Source organism: Catharus ustulatus, chromosome 20 (genome assembly GCF_009819885.2).
Source record: "Catharus ustulatus isolate bCatUst1 chromosome 20, bCatUst1.pri.v2, whole genome shotgun sequence".
Lineage (NCBI taxonomy): Eukaryota > Metazoa > Chordata > Aves > Passeriformes > Turdidae > Catharus > Catharus ustulatus.
In genome coordinates this window covers 4,437,512-4,460,639 of record NC_046240.1, presented here as the reverse complement: position 1 = coordinate 4,460,639, position 23,128 = coordinate 4,437,512, and the positions used below count along the sequence as shown (strand labels likewise).

Here is a 23,128-nt window from a genome sequence, read left to right as displayed (position 1 = left end):
CAAAAAAATCTGTCTCCTCCCCTTGTTCTCACCTGGCCTCTGAAGATCCAGTTCTGGGGCAGAGCCTCTCCAGGTGAAGCAGCCACCATGAGGGAGCTTCTCCTGGGTGGGATTTTGCTGTGGCAGTCCCTAATGAAGCACTGGCAGCATTTTCCAAACCTGAAAGCATTTCCTGAGGGCTCCCTCCCTTCCCTGCAGCCCCGTGGATGTGTTGGGAGTGTTACAGCTCTTCTGTGTCTCAGCAGGTCTGAGTGGCTCCACCTCTGCTGCCACACGTGCTGCCACATCCAGGGTGACCTTTCTTGTCTTGTCCTGGTCCCTGCTGCCCTCTGAGGGGTGCACAAGGCAGCTGGAAGGGCACAGAGCTGCCCTGCTCTGAGCAGAGCTGGCTCTGGGCTGGTTCCACAGCTCTGGGTGCCCTCTGGAGCTGAGTACAGCATCCCAGGGGAATCCAAAAGCAGCTGGTGTGGAACCCTGTGGGGTCTGGGTGCTGAGGTCCCTGTCCTTTGAGGGTAACCAGCTGCAGTGCTGGGGTGGGATTGGGCTCCTCCAGCAGTGAGTCCTGAAGCCAGAGCAGCCCCACAGAGACACCTGGGTGCTGTTCCTCCTTAGCACCCCAGGATTCCAACCAGGGCTTGTCTCCTTCCCTCCCTGTCTCTGTCTCTTTGATCACCAGTGACCGACTTGAGGCTGTCAGGGAAAGATAATACAATTAAAGGGTGCTAATTTCAAAGGGATTTTAGGCTTCAAAGCATCCCTCCTTGGCATGGCTGCTGCCTTCCCTCAGCGTGGGCTTTGTGGTTCCAGTTGCCCAAAAGTGGATTAATTCTTGTTTTTACACAGTGCTCTCCTGCTTAAGGCTGGATCTCCAGTGGAATCAGGAGGGCTGGGTTTTGCAGAGCCCCAGCTGAGGAAGGAGGTGAAGGCTTTGCTGAGCTTTATGGAATAACCTGTGAGCCCTGTACCACTCCAGCAGAGGCCTGGGGTGGCTTTACCCCTCAGAAAGTGCAAGGAAAATCTGTATATAGGGGGTGGAATTAATGGCCTGCCCTGGAAAGCCTCCCAGCCTTCCAAGCTGAATGTTGCTCCAAAATCTTTCGTGCTCCCTAGGGGCTGTCTGATCAAATATTCCACAGGTGCCTCCATTTCTTCCATTTCATCCCAATGCTTTAGATAAAACTCTTGGAAAACCCAAATATCCCACTCTGATTTTCTCCCCCTTAGAAGAGCTGCCCAGGGGTTTTGTGGGATGTCAGGCTGGGATAAGGACACAGGCTGTACCTGTGAGCCCCAGGGGCTGCTGGATCCCTTCTCCAGCCCTGCCTGGGCTCCCTGCTGCCTGCACCCTGCCCGGGCTGGGAAGGGAAGGATGGATTAAGGATGGATTCCCTAACGAGGACCAGCAGCCTGCCAGTCAGCTGCAGAAAATCAATACTGCTGTTAATTGAATGCAACCCTCGTAAATCATCCGAGGGGAAGGAAATTAGGAGTACTTATGGAAGCCTCCTGGAGAGCTGTTTACTGGGCAAGGGAAACATTAGTTTGCAGGGGAAGTGTTGATCTTTCTCTGAAAAGTGCTTGGGAGGGAGGGGAGGAGGGGGTGTGAAGTGCTGGCCCAAGCTGGTACCATAACCCAGCATTGCTGGGGCTTAGAGAAGCCCTGGTACCACAACCCAGCGGTTCTGGGGCTGGGAGAAGCTCTGGTACCATAACCCAGCAATGCTGGGACTGGGAGAGGCCGTGGTACCATAACTCAGCAATGCTGGGGCTGGGAGAAGCCCTGGTACCACAACCCAGCGGTTCTGGAGCTTGGAGAAGCCCTGGTACCATAACCCAGCAGTGGTGGGGCTGAGAGAAGCTCTGATGCCGCAACCCAGCATTTCTGGAGCTCAGAGAAGCTCTGGTACCATAACCCAGCATTTCTGGAGCTCAGAGAAGCCCTGGTACCATAACCCAGCATTTCTGGAGCTCAGAGAAGCCCTTTTCCAGGAGCTGGGCTGCCCTGCCCACCTCATCCCACAGGGACATGGCAGAGGGAAGGCTGGGGTCTGCAGCACTGCCATCCCTGGTCATCCCTCTCCCCCTCATGCTGGTTAGACTGCAAAGGGTGTTATTTGCTAACGACTGATTAATCTTCAAGCTTAATTACTGCCAAGGCTCAGTTAATTTCCACACACTTTAAGTATTTGTTCTTGTAATCATTACATGACTCCATATTCCCCCAGTAATTAAAAGTCTCGCAATATGACACTAAATGGATGATGTTCCTGCATCCTGCCAGCCTGGCTCTATTAATTCCTGAATTGTTGCTGGTGGTGAGCTGGCTGCAGTGAAATCTCTGCCAGATGCTGTGGTCTCCTGCTGCCCAGGTGAGCCTGGAGCAGTGCTGGACCCCTCTGTGCCTTCCCCTCCCATCTCCTTGGCAAATGGAGGGGCTCAGGGGGGGCTGCAGCAAGGGGAGGGGGTGAAAGCTGTTCAGAGCAGCCCAGGGAGGTCAGACCCATCCTGTGTCCAGCCTGGCTTTGCTGGGTGCTGTTCTGCTGAGCTGAGCTCTGCTGCAGGAGCAGGGGTGCATCAGGAGACAGGAGCCTTCCTCCCCAGCACTCATCTCCCTCACAGGGCCCACAGCCCAGTCCATCCTGGCAGAGGTGATGATTGTTTCTTGCCAGCTCCTGGGGATGTCTCCAGCCTGGCCCTGGATGATTTCAGTGTTACCTGGAGGGAATGGCACAGTGTGGGTACTGCTGGTCTGGAGTCCCCACCAGGATCAGGAGAGACTTAAATGGGGGAATGCAGGCCTGGGCAGCTGAGATAAATTGCTTTTCTCTCTGAGGGAGAGCAGGGAGGTGGCTGTGTGCAGGTGAGCAGGGTCCATCCATGCATCCCACATTTCCAGAAGGGCTGTGGCCTCATGGAAGAGCCCCCCAGCCCAGTGGTGCTGGGCATCACCAGCATGGTGACAGCACAGGTGCCAAGGTATGCCCAGGCACTCACACCCTCCCCTCCTGCTCCCAACATCTCCCCCAGCACCTCCTGCTCAATCTGCTGAACCTAATCCAGCAACAGGCTTTGCCTTCTGATTATTTTGTTTATTTTAATTTACTTTTTATATATTATATTTAATTTTTTATTTTATGTCATGCCAAAGCATTGGCACACCAGGGGCTCCTTTATTACAAATGAGGCTCATTCTTGGTGAATGAGCACCTGAGGGCACTGGTGTTTGTGTGCCATGCTTGGTTTTGCTTGGGTGGCTGTACAGGGGCAGTGCTGGGGTGCTGCTGATGTGGGGCTGCCTCTACCCTACAGGGAAAATCAGAGCCTGTTACCCTCCATCAGATCCCCTGATTTTGGAGCAGCTGGGAGCAAACAGAGGGATGGACTCAAGGGGTTCCCAGCCTGGGGGGCATGGGCACAGTGGAGAGGGGTGTGTGGGGAGGGTGTAGTGGGCAGTGCAAACACAGGCTGCCAAAACACCCCTGCTAAAACTAAACAGAGCACAACCACCACACACACAGCTGGCTAAGGAAATGGGGGGCTGAGGAATGGATCTTGCCCCAAAGATTCTGATCAAAACCACTGGTTTTGGTGTCAGTTTTTGGCAGGTCCCTCTTAGTCAAGACTGAGGTTGGCAATGCCTTCCCAGCTCACTGAAGGTGTTTTCTCCCAGCCTGCATCAGGCTTCTCAAGCCTGTAGATAAATATATCTGATTTATGCCCCAACAAAGTGGTGATCCCATAACCCTCCTTTTCATGATCCCTTGTGTTCCCACAAATAAACCCACAGCTGCCTGGGCCTGTGGCTCAGCCCAGTTCTGCTCTGAGGGTCAGGAGGAAAATGAAGATTTGGGCTTGAGGCTTCAGCTCAGTGTTCAGCTTGGGTAAGATCTGAAAGCACTTTATAGCATTGATAAAATAGTTTAATTAATGGTGTTGGTTAGACTTTGCTGGCTGTGCTGGTGAGCTACAGGGTTTGATTGCAAAGCTGTTTTCCATAATTTTTTTCATGAAGTTTATTGTCAGCTCACTGAAATGTCAGTGTCCTCCCCTGGGCTGTGCAGCCGTGGGCTTTGGGTTAGCTCAGGGTTTCTTAGAAGAGTATTTGTGTGAGAAATATCACCAACAATCAACTGAAATGAAAATAAATGGAAGTGCTTTAGTGAGTTAAATGCTCTTGTATTTATTATGTGATTTATTATGTAACTTGGTGTTCAATCAGGCTCTGCTCATGCATCATCTGGTATTTGCTTCAAATGAGTTTCCAAGGAATGCTCCCATCCCAAGTCAAGTTCTGTGGGATATTTTCCCAGGGTGAATTCCCAGTGAGCACAACCATGGCCAGAGTGAACTCAGGTCTTTATCCAGGTGTTCATGGAGGGGAGACTGAGCTGTTTGTGTCACCCTGAGGTGGAAAACATTGGGATGTACAGAGACCCCAGAAATTGCACTGGGAGTAAACACTATCCTCTGATTATTTAGAAAATACTTTTATTTCATTTTAATTTCTCAGCCAGTTGACTGGCAGGAGCAGCTGTGAAGGATAAACCCACTTCTCAGAGGTATGGTGCCACATCCCTGTCCCTGTCCAGTGTCAGGAAAGGATCTGGGTGACCTGGCAGAGTCCAGGGGGAGCAAAGCCCCTGCACTTGTCTCCTCCAGTGTGACTCTAAATTTCTGCCACGCTGATCATAAGCAGAGCTTTGGGGCTGTGCCCCTGGGGTCTGAGCCTTTCCCAGGTGGGGCAGGACCTGGAACCCTCCCTGCCCACACCAGGTGTGCTGCCCTCCCACCACAAGGAGCAGCAGCTCAGCCCAGGGCTGCTCATCCAAGCTCAGGGGAGCAGCACGGATGAGGATTAAACCCAGGATTACATGGCCAATAAATATAAACTGCACAGCTGAGCCTGGCCACTGCTGCCTCTGCTGCTGCACCACCTGTGCTGGGGTCACTGCTGTCAGGGGACTGTGACACAAATTTAGGCAGAGCTTCAGCCCCCCAGTAATCCCCCTGTGCCTGTGTCCTGCCCTCCCCCACATGGGCAGCCCTGGCTTCTGGATTTTTGGATGCAAGCCATCTCAGAGAAGATGTGGAGATACACACAAGGGCATGGGTCTCCCAAAAATGTTTTTCCTTCAGCATGGATGGGTTTTACTTGTATTCTCTTATGTTAGTGAAGCAAAGTTTTTAATTTCTCCATCTCCTGGAGATTTAAATAACTTTTTTTATTTATGCAGCACTTGGATGAAGGCTTTTCCCCATATCCCTGGGACCCCTCAGGTTTCCAGCCACCAAGCTGGTGACTTGACAGAGTTGGGGATGAAGGGACAGATGGATGGATGGGAAGAGCAGCCTGAGCCCTCAGGGTGACCTGCTGGAGATGCCCTTGGGGCTCATTTCTCCTGAGACATCCCAGCTGTTTTAACAACACCTCACAAGCTCAGCAGGAGCCAGGAGGTCAGGAAAGATCCTTTTCCCTCGGCCATCAGTGCTGCCTGTGGGATTTCAGCTCCCTGTCCTGGAGACTTGTGGGGCTGGATGTGATTTGTGTCCCCAGAGCAGTGGAACAGCGAGAGCTCAGCCCCAGCCCTGCTGCTTTCTGCTCTGCTCTGGGTTTGGGCAAAAACTTAAAAAAATATTTAAAGTGTCAAATGTCAGCACAGACACTGGATGTGAGCAAGTGGAAATCCTTTGGTAAACTGCTCTGTGCAAATGCTGAATTTGTTGATGTATTATCTTCAGAACATCTGCTTTTCTCCATCTGTATTGGTCTTCCCAAAGCCACGGCTTTCACAAGTTAATAGCAAGAAATATCGGATGAGCAAGCAAATATGTTTAGGGCTTGTATTATGAAGACAACACACAAAGAGAAAGAGATTCATCTTTTCATAATGCCACTTTTATAAAAGGCAATAAAAATACAGTGGCTTGTAAAGGGATAAACAGGCTGAAACCAAGCTGGTGCTACGGAGCTGGGGACAAGAGCAAAGTGAAGGGAACCAAATTAATGCATAAAAAAGTGACGGAAAACCCAACCTCCGGCTATATTCTATGGCAAATGATCTGTCAGTGGGGAAAGATACATCTTAATAGCAGTTTTTGAAAGGAGATGAATACTGTATACAGAGCATTATAAGGCACAGTGTGATCTGAATCTTAATCAACAGGGGGAAATATAAATCTGAAAATAATAAAGACGAAATCTATATTGCTGGTTAGGAGTAAAAGTACTGTATTTGCTGTAGTAAACGGTTTTAAGGTCCCAGGGAAAAAATTGTTCTAGAAAAGCCATGGTAATTTAGTGTTGTTTCAATAGCTGGCACAGTGCCAGCCCGTTTTGGTGGCATTTAGTGTGTCGCTGTGGAAAAATTTAAAAAGCAAGGAGGGAAAAGGCAAAAAGCTTCTCCCTGGGCAGTGCTGGTGCTGGAAGAAAGGAGATTTTTTTTTCCACTGGGCTGGCCGTCCTGGATACAACCATGTGGTGGGATATTCCTGCTCTGCTGAGTTATCCCTGAGCAGAACAAACCTCTTACCTTGTCCTGCCTGGTGTCTCCAGTTACCAACAACGAAGCTTCAAACTCCTGCCAGGCACACAGAACCTCTGCACGTAGGAGATGCACCTTTAAACACCTTGTTTTCTTGTCCCCTGCCTGGGTGACAAATCGCTGTGCTGATAGTTGATGTAACTTATGCTTAACCTGCTTGTCACCTCCTTAATGCCTTACATGAGATTTGCTGCTCCCCTGATGGCCTCGTTCCCAGCAGATACAAACCCTGGGACTGTCAGCTCTCTCACCTGGGAGCGTGCCTCTTCTCCCCAGGCATGAAATCCCTTGCTCAGAGTCACCAGGCTTTGGAGGCAGCCAGTTCAACATGCAAGGGTGAGGAGCATGGCAGATCTGAGCCTGGCTCTGTGTTTCAAAGGGACTTTTCTGCCTTTATCCCTCTGCTTTCCTATGTTCCAAGGGTCATGGTGGGCATTTTTAGTGTCATTTTACAGTAATCCCCTGTGTTTTGTGATGTTCATGTAATGCCTGGATTGTTTGGAGAACTGGAGTCCTCCAGATGTATTTCTGAATGCTCAGAAATACATTTTGCATCCAAGGGCTTTGAGGGGAAATCTTTGTGTCTTCACAAGAGCCTGGGCCAGCTCCATCACCCAGCACTGCTGCCTGGCAGGACTCAGGCTGGCTGCAGGGCTGAGCTGGCAGAAAGCCATTTATTTAGGATAATGATCCTGGTTTTTGTTGGAGCATTTTTGTGGCTGCCCAGTGCTGAGCCCTGGCTGAGCTGAGCTCTGGAGGTCATTGCTGAGGAGGTGGGGACTGAGGCTGCTGTTGGGTTTTGAGGCTCACCTGGCTCCTGGGGTGTTTGGGAGCATGTGAGGATTGGGATAGGTTCTGGGAGGAGGCAGAAGCCAGACTGAGCTAATCCAAGTGCTCTGAAGGGTGAGAGCACTGCTGCTGTGGCTGTGCTCATCCTTTCTCCTTTCCATGAGTGATGGGAGCATCTTCACCAAGCCCACATCCTTTTCCTGTGGAAAACAGCAGTTTGGGCCCACTGGCTCTAAATTCACTGCATCCATGTGATGTTTCCTCCTAAATTTCCCATGCCAGGTGTTTACTGAGTGCCTCTGCATCACCCATAGGGTCTGATGGCTGCTTGCTGGTGGGAAAAGGGTTGCAGAAACAGGGGTTTGTGAGCTTTCAGACCAGGACAATTTTATCTCCTCAGAGCCATGCTGACCAGCAGAGCTTATCTGAGGTTGTTTTTGTGCCCATATTTTCCCAGGGCCTCACGAGCAGCCTGCCTGCTGCAGCAGTTACAGCAGGATACCTGGGGTTTATTCTCTGCAAAGGTTGGAAGTGACTCGGGGGCAATGGTGTCCTCTGCATTTAATTATTATTTCTTAAAAGCCCAAGATCAGTGGCTCCCTGTGGAGATATGCAGCCTGAATATTGATGGTTGTAAACCATGCCAGAAGGAAAAATGTGGGCTGCTCGCTGCTGGCAAATGGACTTTAAATCAACAGCCGAAGCAGTGTCGGTTCATAAAACCAGGATTTTTTTAGCCTTGAGGACAGAGGTACTTTAAATCCCAGCCTTCAGGTTCACTGATCTGCTGGAGAACAAACATAAAACTTCACCACGAAGGGCCTGACATCAGCACATATTTTTTGTGCCACGAGTATTCAAGGTAGCCCTTTTGGTTTTGCTCACTACATGTGACATTCCCTTGCATTGTAACGACCTCGGTGGCAGCAGGGGGGGAAACTTAGAACCCAAAGGCTGCAGAAGGGGAAATTATTTACTGGGATAACTGGTTGAGATGTGGTGGCTGTTTGTGGTGGAAGTGGCAGGAGAGGTGGTGGAGCAGGAGGGCTTGCTCCTTGTCAAGCCTGGCAGGGCTCCACTGCTGATGGAAGGAGTTCTCTTTGCCTTTTTCCAGGTTATTGCAGGTTTTAATGGAGCCCCAGCCTCTTTACAGGGCTCTGTTTCCCTGTGCACACAAGGTGCTCCTTAGATGAGTTCCATGGGGCTGTTCACCCAGGACAGTGGTGATTCCAGGCTGGATTCCATGTGCAGCTGTCCCAGCTGCTGGGGTCTGAGCTCGAGCCCTGGTGGAAGGTGCTGTGGGCTTTGCTGGGGCTGCAGTGCCCAGCTCAGCCCTGGCTCCCTGTCCTGCACTGCTGCTCCTCCTGGGGTCCTGGAAATGCACTCACCTGAGTCTCACAGCCACTGAGGTTGGGAAACACCTCTGCTATCATCGAGTCCAGCCTCTAACCCAGCACTGCCAAGCCCATCACTAACCCCTGTCCCTAAGAACCACATCTGGGCATTTCTTGGACACTTCCAGGGTGATGATTCCACTGCTTCCCTGGGCAGGCTGTTCCAATGCCTGGCCTCACTTTCAGTGAAGAAATTTTTCCTGCTATCCAATCCAAACCTCCCCAGGTACAACTTGAGGCTGTTTTGTCTTGTCCTGTCACTCGTTCCTTAAGAGGGGAACTGATCCCCACCTTTGGTCCTGTGTGTTTTTCATCACTCTGCTCCAAGCCCACAAAGTTCCTCAGCCCTCCTCAGTTTTATCTTCTTTTCTCTGTATTTTTATTCTTTTTCACCTTTTTTCCCCCAGCACAGCTTCCTACTGCAAAGCCAATAATCACAGCAGAGGATTTTCAAACACAGCACATCGGAAATAAGAAAAAAAGGTTTTTTTGCCAGTCTGTTTAATATTTTCCCCACATAAAATGCACAGGTGGATCCATGTTTAACAGCACACTGCAAAAAATGGCAGAATATGTATAAAATACTGATTTAAACAAGTTTTCAATCAAACTTCCTGGAAGGCAGTGATGACTTCTCCTGTTAAATGCTGCACCAGGCATTCCCATGTTTCATCCTGGAGCTAAGTTCAACCTGCTGACAGCTTCCAAGGGCATGGATTTCACTCTGAGTGTCACCACTGGGAGCCATGGAGTTCTCAGGGTTGATTTGGTTTCTTTCCCAGGTTCCAGCCAGCAGCTGGGCTGATGGAGAGGATCCAGGCCATAGCTCAGAACGTGTCAGACATTGCAATAAAGGTGGATCAGATTCTCCGGAACAGCCTCCTGAATGGGAAAGGTGAGTGACCCTGGGGGTCCCCGTGCCCCAAAACCCCTGAGTGTGTTTTGTTGTGCCCCATGGGAAGATCCAACCATGACAAATTTGGTAAAAGTCCCAGAAATGGAGGCTGATCTTGAAGCTGCCTTACTGGGAAACTTGTGCCTGCCAAGGGGATGAGTGGTGACAAATCTGAATGGCTGTCAGGAATAAATGCCAGGGAATTAAATGCAAAATTAAAGGTGAGTAGCAGTGCCAACACAAGCACCTGGATAGAAAAATTTGGTGGTTTGGATCCAGATTCACAGGGACTGGGATTCAGCACCAGGAGAGACATTCCCATCCCACTGTGGCACTGCTGGGGGGCAGCTGGGCTCTGCAGATGTTTCCCCACGTGCCTGTGTGGTTCTTGGGGTTTAGGCAGAAGATCCTTCCACTGCCTCCTGCACCTCATACTTTTCAATTATGGGCAAAGGAGGGCTTAGAAAAGGTGTGGTGGTTTTTATTGACCCAACCATGAAGGGAGAAAAGATTCTGATACCTTTTTAGCCACTTTATGGCTTATTCTGGAACTCACCCTGGGGGCTGAGTCTTCTTCCAGCAGCTCAGCTGGACAGTTTTTATTGCAAGTTTACAGTGTAAAGCACTTCCCTAGATCCTGCAGCCTGCTTGCAAGAGTGGGGATAGATGGAACTTGGGGTCTGGACCAGGCAGAGGGCACAGGGAAATGCAGGAAATGGACCTGCTGAGATTTAGGAAAAGAGAATGTTCCCAGCATTATAGCAGGGTGGTTTCCTCTGTTGCTTTCCTGATTTGGGAAGGATGCTGAAGATTCTTCACATCTTGATGTCCTCCTCCATCCAGTGGGGTGGGGCTGTCTGCCAGCCCAGCTGTGGCACCAGTGAACATGCCTGAGGGCTGCCAGCCCCATCCCATCCCATCCCATCCCATCCCATCCCATCCCATCCCATCCCATCCCATCCCATCCCATCCCATCCCATCCCATCCCATCCCATCCCATCCCATCCCAATCTCCTCACAGCATTTCCAGCTGCTCCTCTGTCATGTCCCAGCTCTCCCCATGCCCAAATTGTCTCTCTGCAGTGATGGAAGGCAGGAGGGATCAGTGTGAGGTGCCCAGGGACCCCAAGTTCCCCGACTGTGCTGGGAAGGTGGAGGTGAGTTGGGGTTCCCTGTGTGGGAGGGGGTCTCCAGCTGGGATGGAAACTGCTGGGAGGGGAAGGGCCCAAAGCAGTGACCCTGGGAAGGGCAATGGGAACTGGATGTTTTCCAGAATAAAATGTTTGGAATATTGGAAAGGTGCAGCCCGTTGAAGGAGGAGGAGCAGAGCCAAAGGTGTGGAAAGCAAAACAAGGCTGTGCTTTGAAGACTAAACACAAGGGAGGTGTCCAGCCTTCTCTGGCAGTCTTTGCCACAGAAATGGGATTGTTTTCCCCCAATAATGCCCTCCCCAAATGTACCTTTAGCTGGAGAGGTACAAAGCACTGAAGCCACAGAACAAGCTGTGAGGCCACCTCTGCCTGCAGCTGTCCCTGCCTGCATTTGTGTGTTCAGGGCCAGGAGCACAGTGAGGAGGAAGCCTTGTCACATCATCTCTGAATACCTGGAGCATTCCTTGGTGCCTGGGGCACAAGCCCAGCACTGCTCAGAGCAGCACCTTGTTCAGGCCAGGACCTCCATCTCAAATCAGATGTCCTGCCTGACCCAACCTGCTCTTCACACCAGAATCCAGCCTGGCACTTGGCCCAGAGCATGATGGCTTTGTCAGAGAGCATATTTCCATCAACTAATTAAAAGCATTGCCCTTTTCCTTCCTCTTCCCAACCTGCTTCGAGCTCAGGCTTCTGCAGGGCTCAGTCTCCCTGGAAGGATGTTGAAGGGTATAAGAAAATTATATTGGAGGGGGCTGGATTTTTCACTTTCACGGGTGTTAGCCATCCTTTCCTTCCACCATTTGAGTAAATTCAGGATGTAATGCAATTGTGGAAGGCTGTAATCCCATCTCCCCTCCTGGTGATTGCTGTGCTTTACAGATTGGGCACAGCAACCTGTCCCTGAGCAGATTTGTTTCTGTAGTTGAATTAGGAAGAGGCTTGCAAGAGCCATTGTGAGGGATGATAAATTGCTGCTCTGGTCCCTGGTTATTCTCCTCTGTGTGAAATCATCCCTGGGGACTGCTGGCAGATTTGTCACCCTGCCCTGCTGCCCCAGGGGCAATGAGATCAGCAGCTCCCCAGCCAAGCCAGCCACAAGAAATCCCTGTGCTGCATCATTTCCTGGGCATCAGTGGCTGTGCCCCCAGGGCAGGCTGGAACCAGTGCTAAAAATCCAAGGAGCCCCCAGCAAACCCTCCTGGCTCTTCCTCTGCCCTGCATCCCCTGGAGGCAATGAGTGGATGAACATCAGCCCCGTGCACTGGGGCTGGGTTTGCAGCCCTTTTGCCACCCTTCATTTTTATCTCCCTGTAATGGTTTTGAAAGCAAAACCAGTGAGACACTCCAAGTCAGAAATGCAATTTAATAGGAAAAAAGAGAAAAATAAAATACATGCAATAGTACAAAAGAAAAACCACTGACAGAGACAGAATACAACCTGACACCCCCTGGTTAGGGTGGTGGTAGCAGTCCAGGTGAAGTGATCTGGTTGAAGTAGTGATCCTGCAGAAAGATCTGATGGCTCTTGTCCTCTGGAAACCAGTGAGTAAGGGCTGCTTTTGTGTTCCAAATCTCAGATTTTTTATCTAGGTAGGAAATATTTGGCCCCTCCCACTGGCTGGAGCATCTCCCAATGGGATGATGTAATTTTATCATCATGCAGTGGGACTCAATGGCCATTAACAGGAGATATCTCCTGCAGGGAGGATGGGTTGTGAAAAGATAAAGAGCACTGCCCCAGCTGGTTTTTAACAGCTGGCCCATTAGCAGAGGATATCTCCCACAGAGATAAGGATCACTGCCCCACCTGGTTTAACAGATGGTGACAGAATACAAACTTTTGGGCACATCTTTACATTGTAACCTCGGACACTCCCAGACAGAGGGAAGGGATGGAGAACAGAGGATTTCCACAGCAGGGGCAGCTGGCAGGGCTGGCACCTCTCCATGTGTTTCTTTGCCCCATGCAGTGGATGAGGGCCCGCTGGACCTCTGACCCCTGCTATGCGTTTTTTGGCGTGGATGGCACCGAGTGCTCCTTCCTCATCTACCTCAGCGAGGTCGAGTGGTTCTGTCCCCCCCTGCCCTGGCGGAACAGGACGGCGGCCGTGCCCTCACCGCCACCAAAGCCACGGGCACAGGTAAGGTGGGCCCAGCCCGGCTTCAGGGGTTTTTGGGGGAGGCATTGGCATTGAGGCTGCTGGAAATAAATATTCAGTGTCAGCAGGGCTGTGATGCCTCTCGTGGGCTTTCACAGAATGACAGGATGGCTGGGATCAGGAGGGATCTTTATGGGCAGGGACACCTTGCAGTAGAACAGGTTCTTCCAAGCCCTGCCCAACCTGGCATTGAATGTTTCAAGGGATGGAGCATCCACCAGCTCTCTGTGCCAGTGTATTATCGCCCTCACTATGAAAAGTTTCCTCTTTACATCTAGTCTGAGTCGACTCTCTTAGTTTAAAGCCGTCACTGCTTGTCCTGTTGCAACAGGCCTTGCTAAAATGTCTTTTTATGAGCCCCTGTAAAAACTGAAAGGTTGCAAGGAGATCTCTCTGGAGCCTTCTCTTGTCCAGGCTGATCATCCCCAGCTCCCTCAGTCTGTCTCCACAGCAGAGATGCTTCATCCCTCTGATCATTTCTGTGTCTCCCCTGCACCCACTCCAGCGTGTCTGTGCCTTTCCTCTGCTGAGGAGTCTGGGCTCTCATGAGAGCTGGGTGCAGTGGGATCCCTCTGGGATTTGGGGCATGAAGTGGAGGAGCTGTGACAGCTCCAGGGGAGCAGGAAGGGCTCAGATCAGCTCTGCTGAGATGGACAAACTCCCCAATGCCGCGGGGCAGCCCAGAGGCTCCTCTGGCAGCTGCTTTCCCTACACTCACCGTGCAGAGCGTGCTTCTTCCCTAGGCAGCCTTCAGGAGGGACCTGGCTCGCCTGCTGGAGCTCATTGGCACAGGGAAGGAGTCCCTGAGCTTCATGAAGAAGAGGATCCGGCACCTGGCCCAGCAGTGGCTGCGGGCGGCGCGGCGCCTCGAGCAGAAGCTGGCGGGACGGCAGCGGGACCAGAAACACGTACGGAGATTCTCGGGGGCCAGAGGGGGAAACTGAGCCTGGCACAGCTGGGGGGAAACTCAGAGGGTTGGCCTGTTGTCCATGACATGACCCCACAGGTATTTGGGATGTGGCAGGACTGGTGTTGCTGAGCAATGGGGTGGATTTTGGAAATGGGTTTTGGTGGGTGGAGGTGGTGTCCAGCTGCCACTGGAGTCTGACACTCCTCTGAGGCTCCTGGCCCTCCTGTGGGTGTTGTTGTTGTGCCTTTACCTGCTCCTGTGTGCTGGGAAATCCAGCTCCAGCCCATGGTTCAAAGTGTGATGGACATGGAGAACACGAGCCAGGCCCCAGGACACAGAGTGGCCGTCACAGGGAGCTGCCAAGCTCTGACCACGGGGTCTGTGCTAACTGGACATGGGTCATTTGTCTGCACACCTGACTGAGCTCCCTGAGTGATCACAGCCTGCAGAGGGGCTGAGGGGAATCAGGGACCATGAGTCATTCTGGGCTGGAAAACCCAAATTGTCCCTTTCCCCAGAGCTGAGCCCTGTCCTTGTCTCTGCAGATCTTGATCCACATTGGCTTCCTGACAGAGGAGTCCGGGGATGTTTTCAGCCCGCGGGTGCTGAAGGGAGGCCCTCTGGGTGAGATGGTGCAGTGGGCTGACATCCTGGCTGCCCTCTTCATGCTGGGACACAGCCTGAGGGTCACAGTCTCCCTGAAGGAGCTGCAGAGGTGGGTGCTGGGTTTCATCGAGGTCCTGGGTGAAAGCACCAGGTCTGGAAAGGCTGGGGATGCTCTTTGCCCACCTGTGTCTCAGACAGTGCTGGTGGTGTCCTGCACCAGCGTTGTGGCTTGGAGAGATCCCACCCTTCTACATCCCAGGGAAGTGGGAAGGACTGGTGTAAAGTGATGCTTTACATGGAGCTGATGTGGAGCAGGGCTCTGCCCTGTGGCTGCAGTGCTGGATGTGAGCAGAATGGTTCCCTGCTGCCAGCACACAGCATCACCTGTGCCCCCTGGCACCTGGCTGGGGCTGGCCAGGGGAAAGCTCCCTTTGCCTCCCCATTCCCCAGGGATGCTCCCTGCTGGGCTGGTGGCCATGTGGCTGCAGGATGCAGGTGTCCTGCAGGTCACTGGCTCTTCCCACCGTGCATGGCTGCACTCAGCCCCCAGGGCTTTGCTGGTGTGGTCTGAGCAGTGACTGTGCTTCCTTCCTCCCTCCCTCCTTGCCTCTCCACAAGGCTGCCAGGTGGAAGCTGCATCCCTTGTCCTCGGTGGCCCCCAAGTTGTCCCTCCTCAGGAGGTGCTGGGGGTGACCTGGGGACCTGTGGGGAGATTTGCTGCTGCTGGAGGCACTTCCCACTGAGGAACTGGCTCTTTCTGCCATGGGGTAGAACACAGGGAGAGAGTCTCCAAGAGGGGCCAATATTAGATGGAAAAAGAGGGAGAAGCTAACAGTGGGCCCTGTGCCTCTGCTGATGCTGTTCTGTTATTACTGAGCTGACACTGCTGCCTTCCTTCTGTCACCTCATAAGGTTTTCTCCCCTCCTCTGAGACATCCCAAGTGGAGGGCAACTACCAGGGAAATTGCAAATTAGATGGGTTATAAATCAAGAAGAGCCTGAAGCTGCCTCGGGGTCTGGGCAGGTGTTTTGGGAGATGCTAAGCCAGCATTGGCCATATAATGAGTCATGCTGGGAAGGGAGTGAAAAAACCAACAGCCCTGGAGAAAAAACAAAAAAAACCCAACCCAGCCCCTGCAGCATTTAGAATTAATGAATGGAATTAACTCCTAACTAATTAACTTTAAAAATATAGATATAAATCCCGATTCTAATGCAAGAGGCAGTATCCCCTCAAAGGGATGGGAATGACGTGCTAAATAATGCCCGTGTACTCAAGGATGAAAGGAGTTAATGGCTGGGAGGGTTCTGTTGTTGTTGTTGTTGTGTGGTTCTTGTTTGTGTTTTTTAATGACAAACCTCCTGGTGGTTGTTTAGGGAGGGCTGGTTCTGCAGGACCCGTTTCCCTCTGCGAGTGACTCTGGCCAGTATTTTGCTGTATCCCTGGAGTATTTTGCCTCTGCCAGGAGCCTGGGAGCTTCCACGTCACTTGGCAGTGATGAGAACTCCTCTCCTGCCGTGGATTTGGATGTGTCCCCTGGGATGCCTGGGAACAGCAGCTCGGTCTCTCCCCTTGGCAGCTGAGATGGGAAATGAGCCGGGCTGGGGCTGCTCACCTTGCCCTGCTCTGTGTCCCAGGAGCTGTCCCCAGCTCCCAGAGCACTGTGCTCTACCTGCCTTTGGGGATATTTTCCATGCTGGACACCCACACCAAGTGCTCAGGTCCATGCTGCTGGGCTGGGTGAGTGGAGGCAGGGCTGGGGGATGATCCACGTCCCCTCTGTCCCTTTGGCCGGCCAGCACTGGCACCTTGGTGCAGCCCAGCAAGAGATGGGTTAATGTGGTGTCACCAGGGGTCAGAGCTGCTGTGCCAGGGGAGGACTGAGTGGTGCCAGCAATCCTGGTCTGTGCCTGCAGGTCTCTAACATCCCTGCTGCTGGGCTGCTGTCTCCAAGGAGTGCTGGGAAAAGCTTTTGCCTGACCAGGGGCGAGTGGGAGGCTTAGCAGAACATGTGTAATTAGTCCTGGGGTGTGCTAAGAGGTAATTTGGGCTCTTCCTTAAAGCCTGGAGGAGGTTTTACCTGGAGCCACAGCTTTGGGCAGGGGGTGCAGAGAGCCAGGGATGCACAGGGGGCTGGAGCTGGGCTGCAGGGATGCAGCAAAGCCAAATCCCTGTCCCTGGGGAAGGGCAGCCCAGGAACTCTGATTCCTTATCCCTCCTGCACCCTCCTGAAGCAGGAAAAATCTGCACCTCTGTAAACTGGTCATGAATTTGTCCTCTCCCATGCTGGGTGTCTCTTGCTGACCTTGCAGCAGGACAGGCAGCAGTGCTGGGGTGGGTTTGGGGATATTTAGCTCCAGCAGTGTGAAACGTTGAATCCATCCTTGTGTATTTTTCTTTGGCAACCCCAGCTCTTTTCATGGCTGGGAGCTGTAGCTGCTCCCACCCAGCAAAGCCTCCACTGGAGTCCATAAATTATTCAGCACAGATTAACCTCTCTCCTGATTTTTTTTTTTGTCTCTTCAAATTTCTGAGCTGATTTTTCTGTGTGTATTGATCATTGGCAAGGGATCACTGGAATATTTGCCTGCATACACTTCAGCCAGTGGTTATCTGAGAGCTGCTCATGATTAGCATCTGTATTGATTGCAATGCAGCAGTGCCTGGATTTGGTCTGGATTGGGTCAGGAATGCTGAGGATCAGGAAAGTGAAGGAGAAGTAAGGCCTTGGTTTGAAAAGTTGGTGTTGGAGGGCTGGGGGTGAAAACATGTTGGGAGTGTGACCATGTGTGCTGGGCACCTCTCCCTGCCCAGCAGAGAAGGGCAGGGGTGTCAGATGGTTCTTCCTCTGGTTTAGGGACCAATGCTAATCTGGAACAAAGATAAGGAGCTTGGGGAATCTGCAGGCTTCACCCCCAGCTCGGCTGGGCACTGTCCAAATGTCCCTGGGAGGTCTGAGATCACAGCCATGGAGCTCAGCCCTGGTTTTCTGGGGCCAGTTTATTTGGGTTGTCTTTTACCCACTACAGACTCTAAAGATCTGTGAACCTACCAGGGGCTATTTTTCTCCTGTAGCTGAGCTAAGTGCAGGTGTTTGTTCTCCTTTGAACTCCCAGTGAATTTTTGAGCTGCTTCTGGTGCCTCTGGAGAGGCAAGGGGTGAAAAACAGGGTTATCTGTTCCCTTCCAACCCAAACCATTCCGTGTTTCTGTGTGCATCTTCCCAGGAGGAAAATGAATCCCCCAGCTGGAGCAGGGAGCCAGGAGCTGTTTTCTCACTGAGATTTGTGCTGGGTGGGCAGCCAGCAGCATTTTGAGCCTTGTCTTGAAGCAGGGAGGGAAGAAACATCCCAAATTTGAATGCCAGCACTTGGTTATTGCTGAAGACCCCTGGTGCTGTGTTGGTAGCCCAAAAGTGCTTTCAGGGAGGTGAGAATCCAGGCCAGTGTTGGTGTTGTTGCTTGCTAGGGGAGGAGTGGGAAGTGCCTGAAAGCTCTGAGCTGGGTTGTTAATGAGGCAGCTCATGAGTAGATGCTGGAAAATTACAAGCAGCACTTTGGAGCAATGGCTGTGCCCACAAAAAAAAACTTTAATAAGAGGAGAGTTTTGCTCTGGAGCAACCATGCCCTGGGGTCAGGCAGGATCAGCAAGGATCCCCTCAGCCTTTTTCCCAGGGAGAAGCAGCACAAGGGACACTCCTGGAAGCTCCAGCTCCTACCCTCACCTTGAGCCATGGGAGTGGTCATTTTGGCATGTCCAGCTGCTGCTCTGGGGCTGGGGGAGAGGCTGGGGGAGAAGGGGCTGCAGAGCTGTGAGCTGCTGGGGAGTTCAGAAAAGCACTGAAAGGTGCTTTACTCAATGGTCCCCTCGAAATTAACTGCTCATAAAGCAGGACAGAAAGTCGAAGAAAATGGGATTTGATGCCTCTCGGGGTCAGGGCTTTACAAAGTGTTCCTGGAGCTTAATTGCTCCTGTGTCAAGTTCTGGACTCTTAATTCTGGTTCTGGCAAAGCGCTGCATTTGAAGCACGTGCCTGTTTCAGGTGCTGGCAGCCCTGTCCCTGCTGTGGCCAGCGTGTGTTTGGGTGCTGAGCCACCCTGCCTGCCCTGGGGATGGAGCCTTGGAGCTGGGGTGGGACAAAGCTCTGCCTCCACTCTCCTCTCAGTGCCATTTTCCTGTGCTTGCCATGCTCACCAGGGTGTGCTCAGGCTGCAAAAAGGGCTGCTCAGATGGAAACACCGTGTCCACAAAGCACATTTCTAATTGTCTGCTGGCAGATAAAAGCCATCTTTCTGTCTTGCATCTGTTCACATGAAAACCTGCACCATGCCCAGCTCTGGCTTCACTCCCCTCGCCAGCTGGCAAAGCCAGTCCTGCTGTTGTGTGGGAGAGAAAGGAATGCTTGTGGAAACAGCCAGAAGTGGCTGGATCCGTGTGATCGTGATGGAGCTGCATGCAAAGGCTGAGGATTGATCAGCTCTGCACCAGTGGGGAGGAACCTTCAGCCTCTAAAGGAGCATCAGGTGCTCCTGGCACTCGAGTCCAGCCTGGCACTGGATGCTCCCAGGGATGGGGCAGCCACAGCTTCTCTGGGCAGTCTCTGCCAGGGCCTCACCACGCTCCCAGGGGAGAATTTCTTCCTTTTTTTGGAGCTGATGGGACAGCAGGAGAACAGCCCATCTGTCCCAGGGTCTCTCCAGGCACCAGCAGCATGTGAGTGCTCAGTTTGTGCGGCTCCCTGCAAGAATCCAAGTATTGATTTCTGCTTTCCTGGGAAGTTCCTTCGTATTTGCTGAATGTGTGACCAGAAAGAAGTGTTTGTTCTGGCACCCTCCTGTGCATCTCCAGGTCTTGCTAATAAATAAATGGATTACTGAACTTCCCCCCTGGATGGGTAGGGCTGTGTCATACAAGTTCAATGAAACAGTCAGGTGCACCTCACAAAAGTGAAAGCATTGCAGGTGCTGAAATTGCTTGGGAATCCTCATTTCCAGTGAGTGCTCATTCCAGCAGAGCTGGGGGCAGAGGGCAGGCAGTAGGATGTTCATCTTGTGGGCTTGGATTTGCACTTGTTGCTTGTGATGGGGTTGTCACAGACCCCTGGGAGCTGCTCAGGCCTGGCTCTGGCCCCTTTCACCCCTGGCTAACACCCCAGTGCCTGCTGGGCTCCTGCAGCCATGGAGAAGGGGAGGGAGCAGCGAGGACACGATCCCTGCTCTGTTCTCAGCCTTGCTGATGGCAGCAGATGTGGGCAGAGAAGATGCAATTAAATATAACACAGAATATTAGCCCAGGCTGCCAGGAGATGCCCACGAGATCCATTCAGTGTCCGACTTCTCAGCACCAGGAGTGATAACACGGGAAGAAACGTTGGGTTCATTTGAAAATAGGTCAATGGGATGTAAAGATAACCCTGCAGTCATCTGACTCCAGAGTGCCTGCACTGGAGGGGAGGGGACGGTCCCCTGGCTGATTAAAGTACCTCTGAGAGGAAAATAGCAGGACAAGAAGCTGCTGGAGATTTATTCTGGAGTAGGCACAGCTGGTGGAGGCAGCTGGTGGAGAGGCGAGCTCGGCATCCACTTGGATGGGAGCTGCTCCCTCCCAGAGAGGAGCCAGGGCTCAGCCCATGCTCTGCTCTGGGATTTGGGATGGGAAGAGCCCCTGGATCATCACCCACAGCTGATCTGGGAGGGGAGGTTCCCCCAGGGGCTGGGGCTGGGTGGTTTCCACAGCAGATCCCTGGGCTGTGCTGGCTGCGTTTGCGCTCATCAATTTTATTTGCGTAATTTCAAGCGCCATTAATAGTACATGGCACGAGGAAAAATCAGGGAAATTGCACTCCAACCATGAGTGAAATTGGGTTTAGTAGAAAATTAGTTGACTTAACTGGCAAATGATGAAAGCCTGAATAAAGAATGTTTAAATAAGGAGGAATAAAAAAAAAAATTCTCCCCCCACCCCCATCTCAGAGGTGCAGGCTGGATTTGCATGAGTGGAATATTAAAATCAGTGGCTATAAAGTGTTCTGGGAGGGTGAGGGGGGTAAATGAAGAGATGTTCTGCTCACAGCCACTGCTCCTGCTCTCAGAGCTATTCCAGCCACGCAGCCATGGCTCAGGGAGCATAAATGGATGTGGCAAGTCCTGAGCACCTGGAGAGGGGATGTGTGGCAGATTGCAGTGCTGATGGGACTGGGACTGTCAGACCTGCTCTCCCCAACTGCTGGAAACTTTTCTGGAGGCTTCAAGATGAGTTACACTAATTGCTGCCTCCTGCACCCCTCGTCAAGCTTGGTTAGGGCTTCCTTAAATTACAGATTATTTTGTAGTGCAGTGGCTGGTGTGACATGTACCAGCTAGAGGAAGGTGTGTGCTGCAAGCTCAGTGTAATGGTTTGGGGATTTTTAGTTAAATACAAGGTTTATGGATTGGTTCCACCACAGTGCAGGTTGGTGTAAATCACTGCTTGTCTGATGACTGAGGAAAAAGCAGCGCTGTGTGAGGAAATGTGTTGTTTAGAATTCCATCTCTACAAAATCCTGGCTTAAAAATTCCCCTTCAGCCTTCCTGGGAGGTTGAGTCTCCCTGGTGCCCTATTTATTGTACCGAGGTGGCTGTGGGAGGTGAGAGCCTTTCTATTCCTGCCATCTTCCCAATCAGTCCTGTCGTGTAAAATTGTGCATAAAAGTGACAAAACTGCAACCTGCTCCCCCTGCAGCATCCCCAGCCAGGCTGCCCCGAGCTGATGCTGAGATTCCTTGTGACAAGAGCAATGAAGCAGCTGCAAAAGCAGCTCTTTGTGTTAAACTGAAATTCTGTGTTTTTCCTGGCTGTAGCCAGCGAGGTTGTTCCACATTCACACATTTTCTGGAGTCCCATGGTCAGGAGTTTGGGGTGACCCCTCACTGGTGTCAGGCTGGGATGGGGCTGGCAGAAGGATCTTGGTGCTCAGTGCTCAAGGACATGGAACCACATCAGAACCATAGAAAAGTCTGAGTTCAGAGGCACCTTTTGAAGGTCTTCTTGTCCCAACCCCTGCAATGACCAGGGCATCTTCCACCAGATCAGGCTCAGAAGAAGAGGGAGGTGTGGCCAAAAAATTTCTGGCTCTGAGTGGCCCTTTCTGATGTTGGTGAGAGACTGGAGAGCAAATACTTGTGATAATTGTGTCACTTGGTTTTCCCTGGATTGGAAAGCCATTAATTTCCCTGGAAACAGCCATGGGATTGATAGGTGGAATGCTGAAGGGCTCAGCAAGGTGAGAGCCTTGTGGAAATGCTCCTCAGAGGATGGACCTGGGGCTATGGGGCCATTTGAGCTTCAGGTGAGGAGCAGATAAACCCCTGGTAGGGCTGGGGAGGGAATTCTCAGGTTCAGAAGGGAAAATGCAGACAAATTAAGAGAACCAGTAAGAGAGGTTACAGAGAAGGAAAGATTCAAAGTCTGGGAGTGTAAAACCTGACCAGAACTTTAATTCCTCAAAGAAGAGAAAATACCTACAGGCATGGCTGGGATAAATTCCCATCTCCAGATAGGGGTTCAGAGTAAGTGAAGAGCCCAGAAGAAAACAAAGACAGACATCCTGGCAGGCAGGAGCTAAGGGTGAGATTTCACAGTGTCTGAGCTCAGACTTGTGAAATAAAACCGGAATTCCTCAGCCTTGTTGGAAGGACTGAGAATGAAATGGGACAACTGCGTGGTGGGAGTGAGACAGCCTGGGTGGACCAAATCAGCTCAGCAGTTTGGTTTTCCATGAGGATGCTGCTGCTTTTTGGGTGTGAGTGGAGTTATGAGGATGAGGAATTATCATCTTTAGGAGGAAAAACAAAATACAAGAGCATTAAAACTGCAGAGTGAATCAGCCTCTGAGCAAACTGGCACGGGGAAATCACAAGTACAAGCAACATGGATTTTTGAGAAACCTGCTGAAGCTGGAAGGTGTCACAGGGTTGTTTTTTTTCTGAGAAGGAGGAAAGATGGCCCAGACAAGCAGATGGGCTGTCAGGCTGACATCAGTGGTACATACACTTGGTGGAACAGCTTTGGAGAGAGGGATTCATCAGTTCACAGAGGTAATTGGAAATGGAAGGAGACACACCACAGGTTTACCAGCCTGTATGTTGCTGGATTAATCACATCTCACCCTGGCTGCGAGGTAACTGATGGTCTTGATAAAGAGATTGCAGTCAGTTGAGTTTATCTGGATTTTCATAATGCATTTTATCCACTGGAGGAGGAAAGAGGGGCTGAGTGTGGCTGTTTGTGAGGAACTGTCTGGAAACCCCCTGAGTGAGACCCAGGGCCAGCTGCCCCTGTTTTATGGGATTATTTCATAAATGGGACCAAAAGTGAGAAATACAAATGAAATGTGCCCAACATCCAACAACAGGCATTGCCAGCAGAGTCAAGGAGAAGCTGAGAGTGCTCTGGGATGTGGTGGGAAAGGACTGGAATAAGAGAAACATTCCAGGGTGTGCTGGGAGGGATGTGGAGCTGGGAACAGGGAGCTTTAGGCTCAGCTGGGAGCCTTGCAGGCAGAGAGGAGAGGAAAGATGTGGCCTGACAAGTCTGTCACTGGTGTGACTGCAATGGAAGTAAATGAAATCTGGTGTCTTCAACAAGAGAGGTGCCAGGGAGGTGTGTGCTGACTGGGATGCTGGTGATCCCTGGCTGGGAA

At 51.6% G+C, this 23,128-nt stretch overlaps 1 protein-coding gene across 2 annotated transcripts in view; it reads left to right on the top strand.

The window, feature by feature from the left end:
• Window positions 1-23,128, top strand: part of MGAT5B (alpha-1,6-mannosylglycoprotein 6-beta-N-acetylglucosaminyltransferase B) — a 64,065-nt gene that overhangs the window by 25,558 nt on the left and 15,379 nt on the right. For both annotated transcript variants that reach the window (XM_033076431.2, XM_033076430.2), the window contains exons 4-8: window positions 9,508-9,620; window positions 10,704-10,777; window positions 12,745-12,915; window positions 13,677-13,841; window positions 14,389-14,558. In XM_033076431.2, the coding sequence (XP_032932322.1) occupies window positions 9,508-9,620; window positions 10,704-10,777; window positions 12,745-12,915; window positions 13,677-13,841; window positions 14,389-14,558 (693 nt within the window). The remainder of the gene's footprint in view (window positions 1-9,507; window positions 9,621-10,703; window positions 10,778-12,744; window positions 12,916-13,676; window positions 13,842-14,388; window positions 14,559-23,128) is intronic.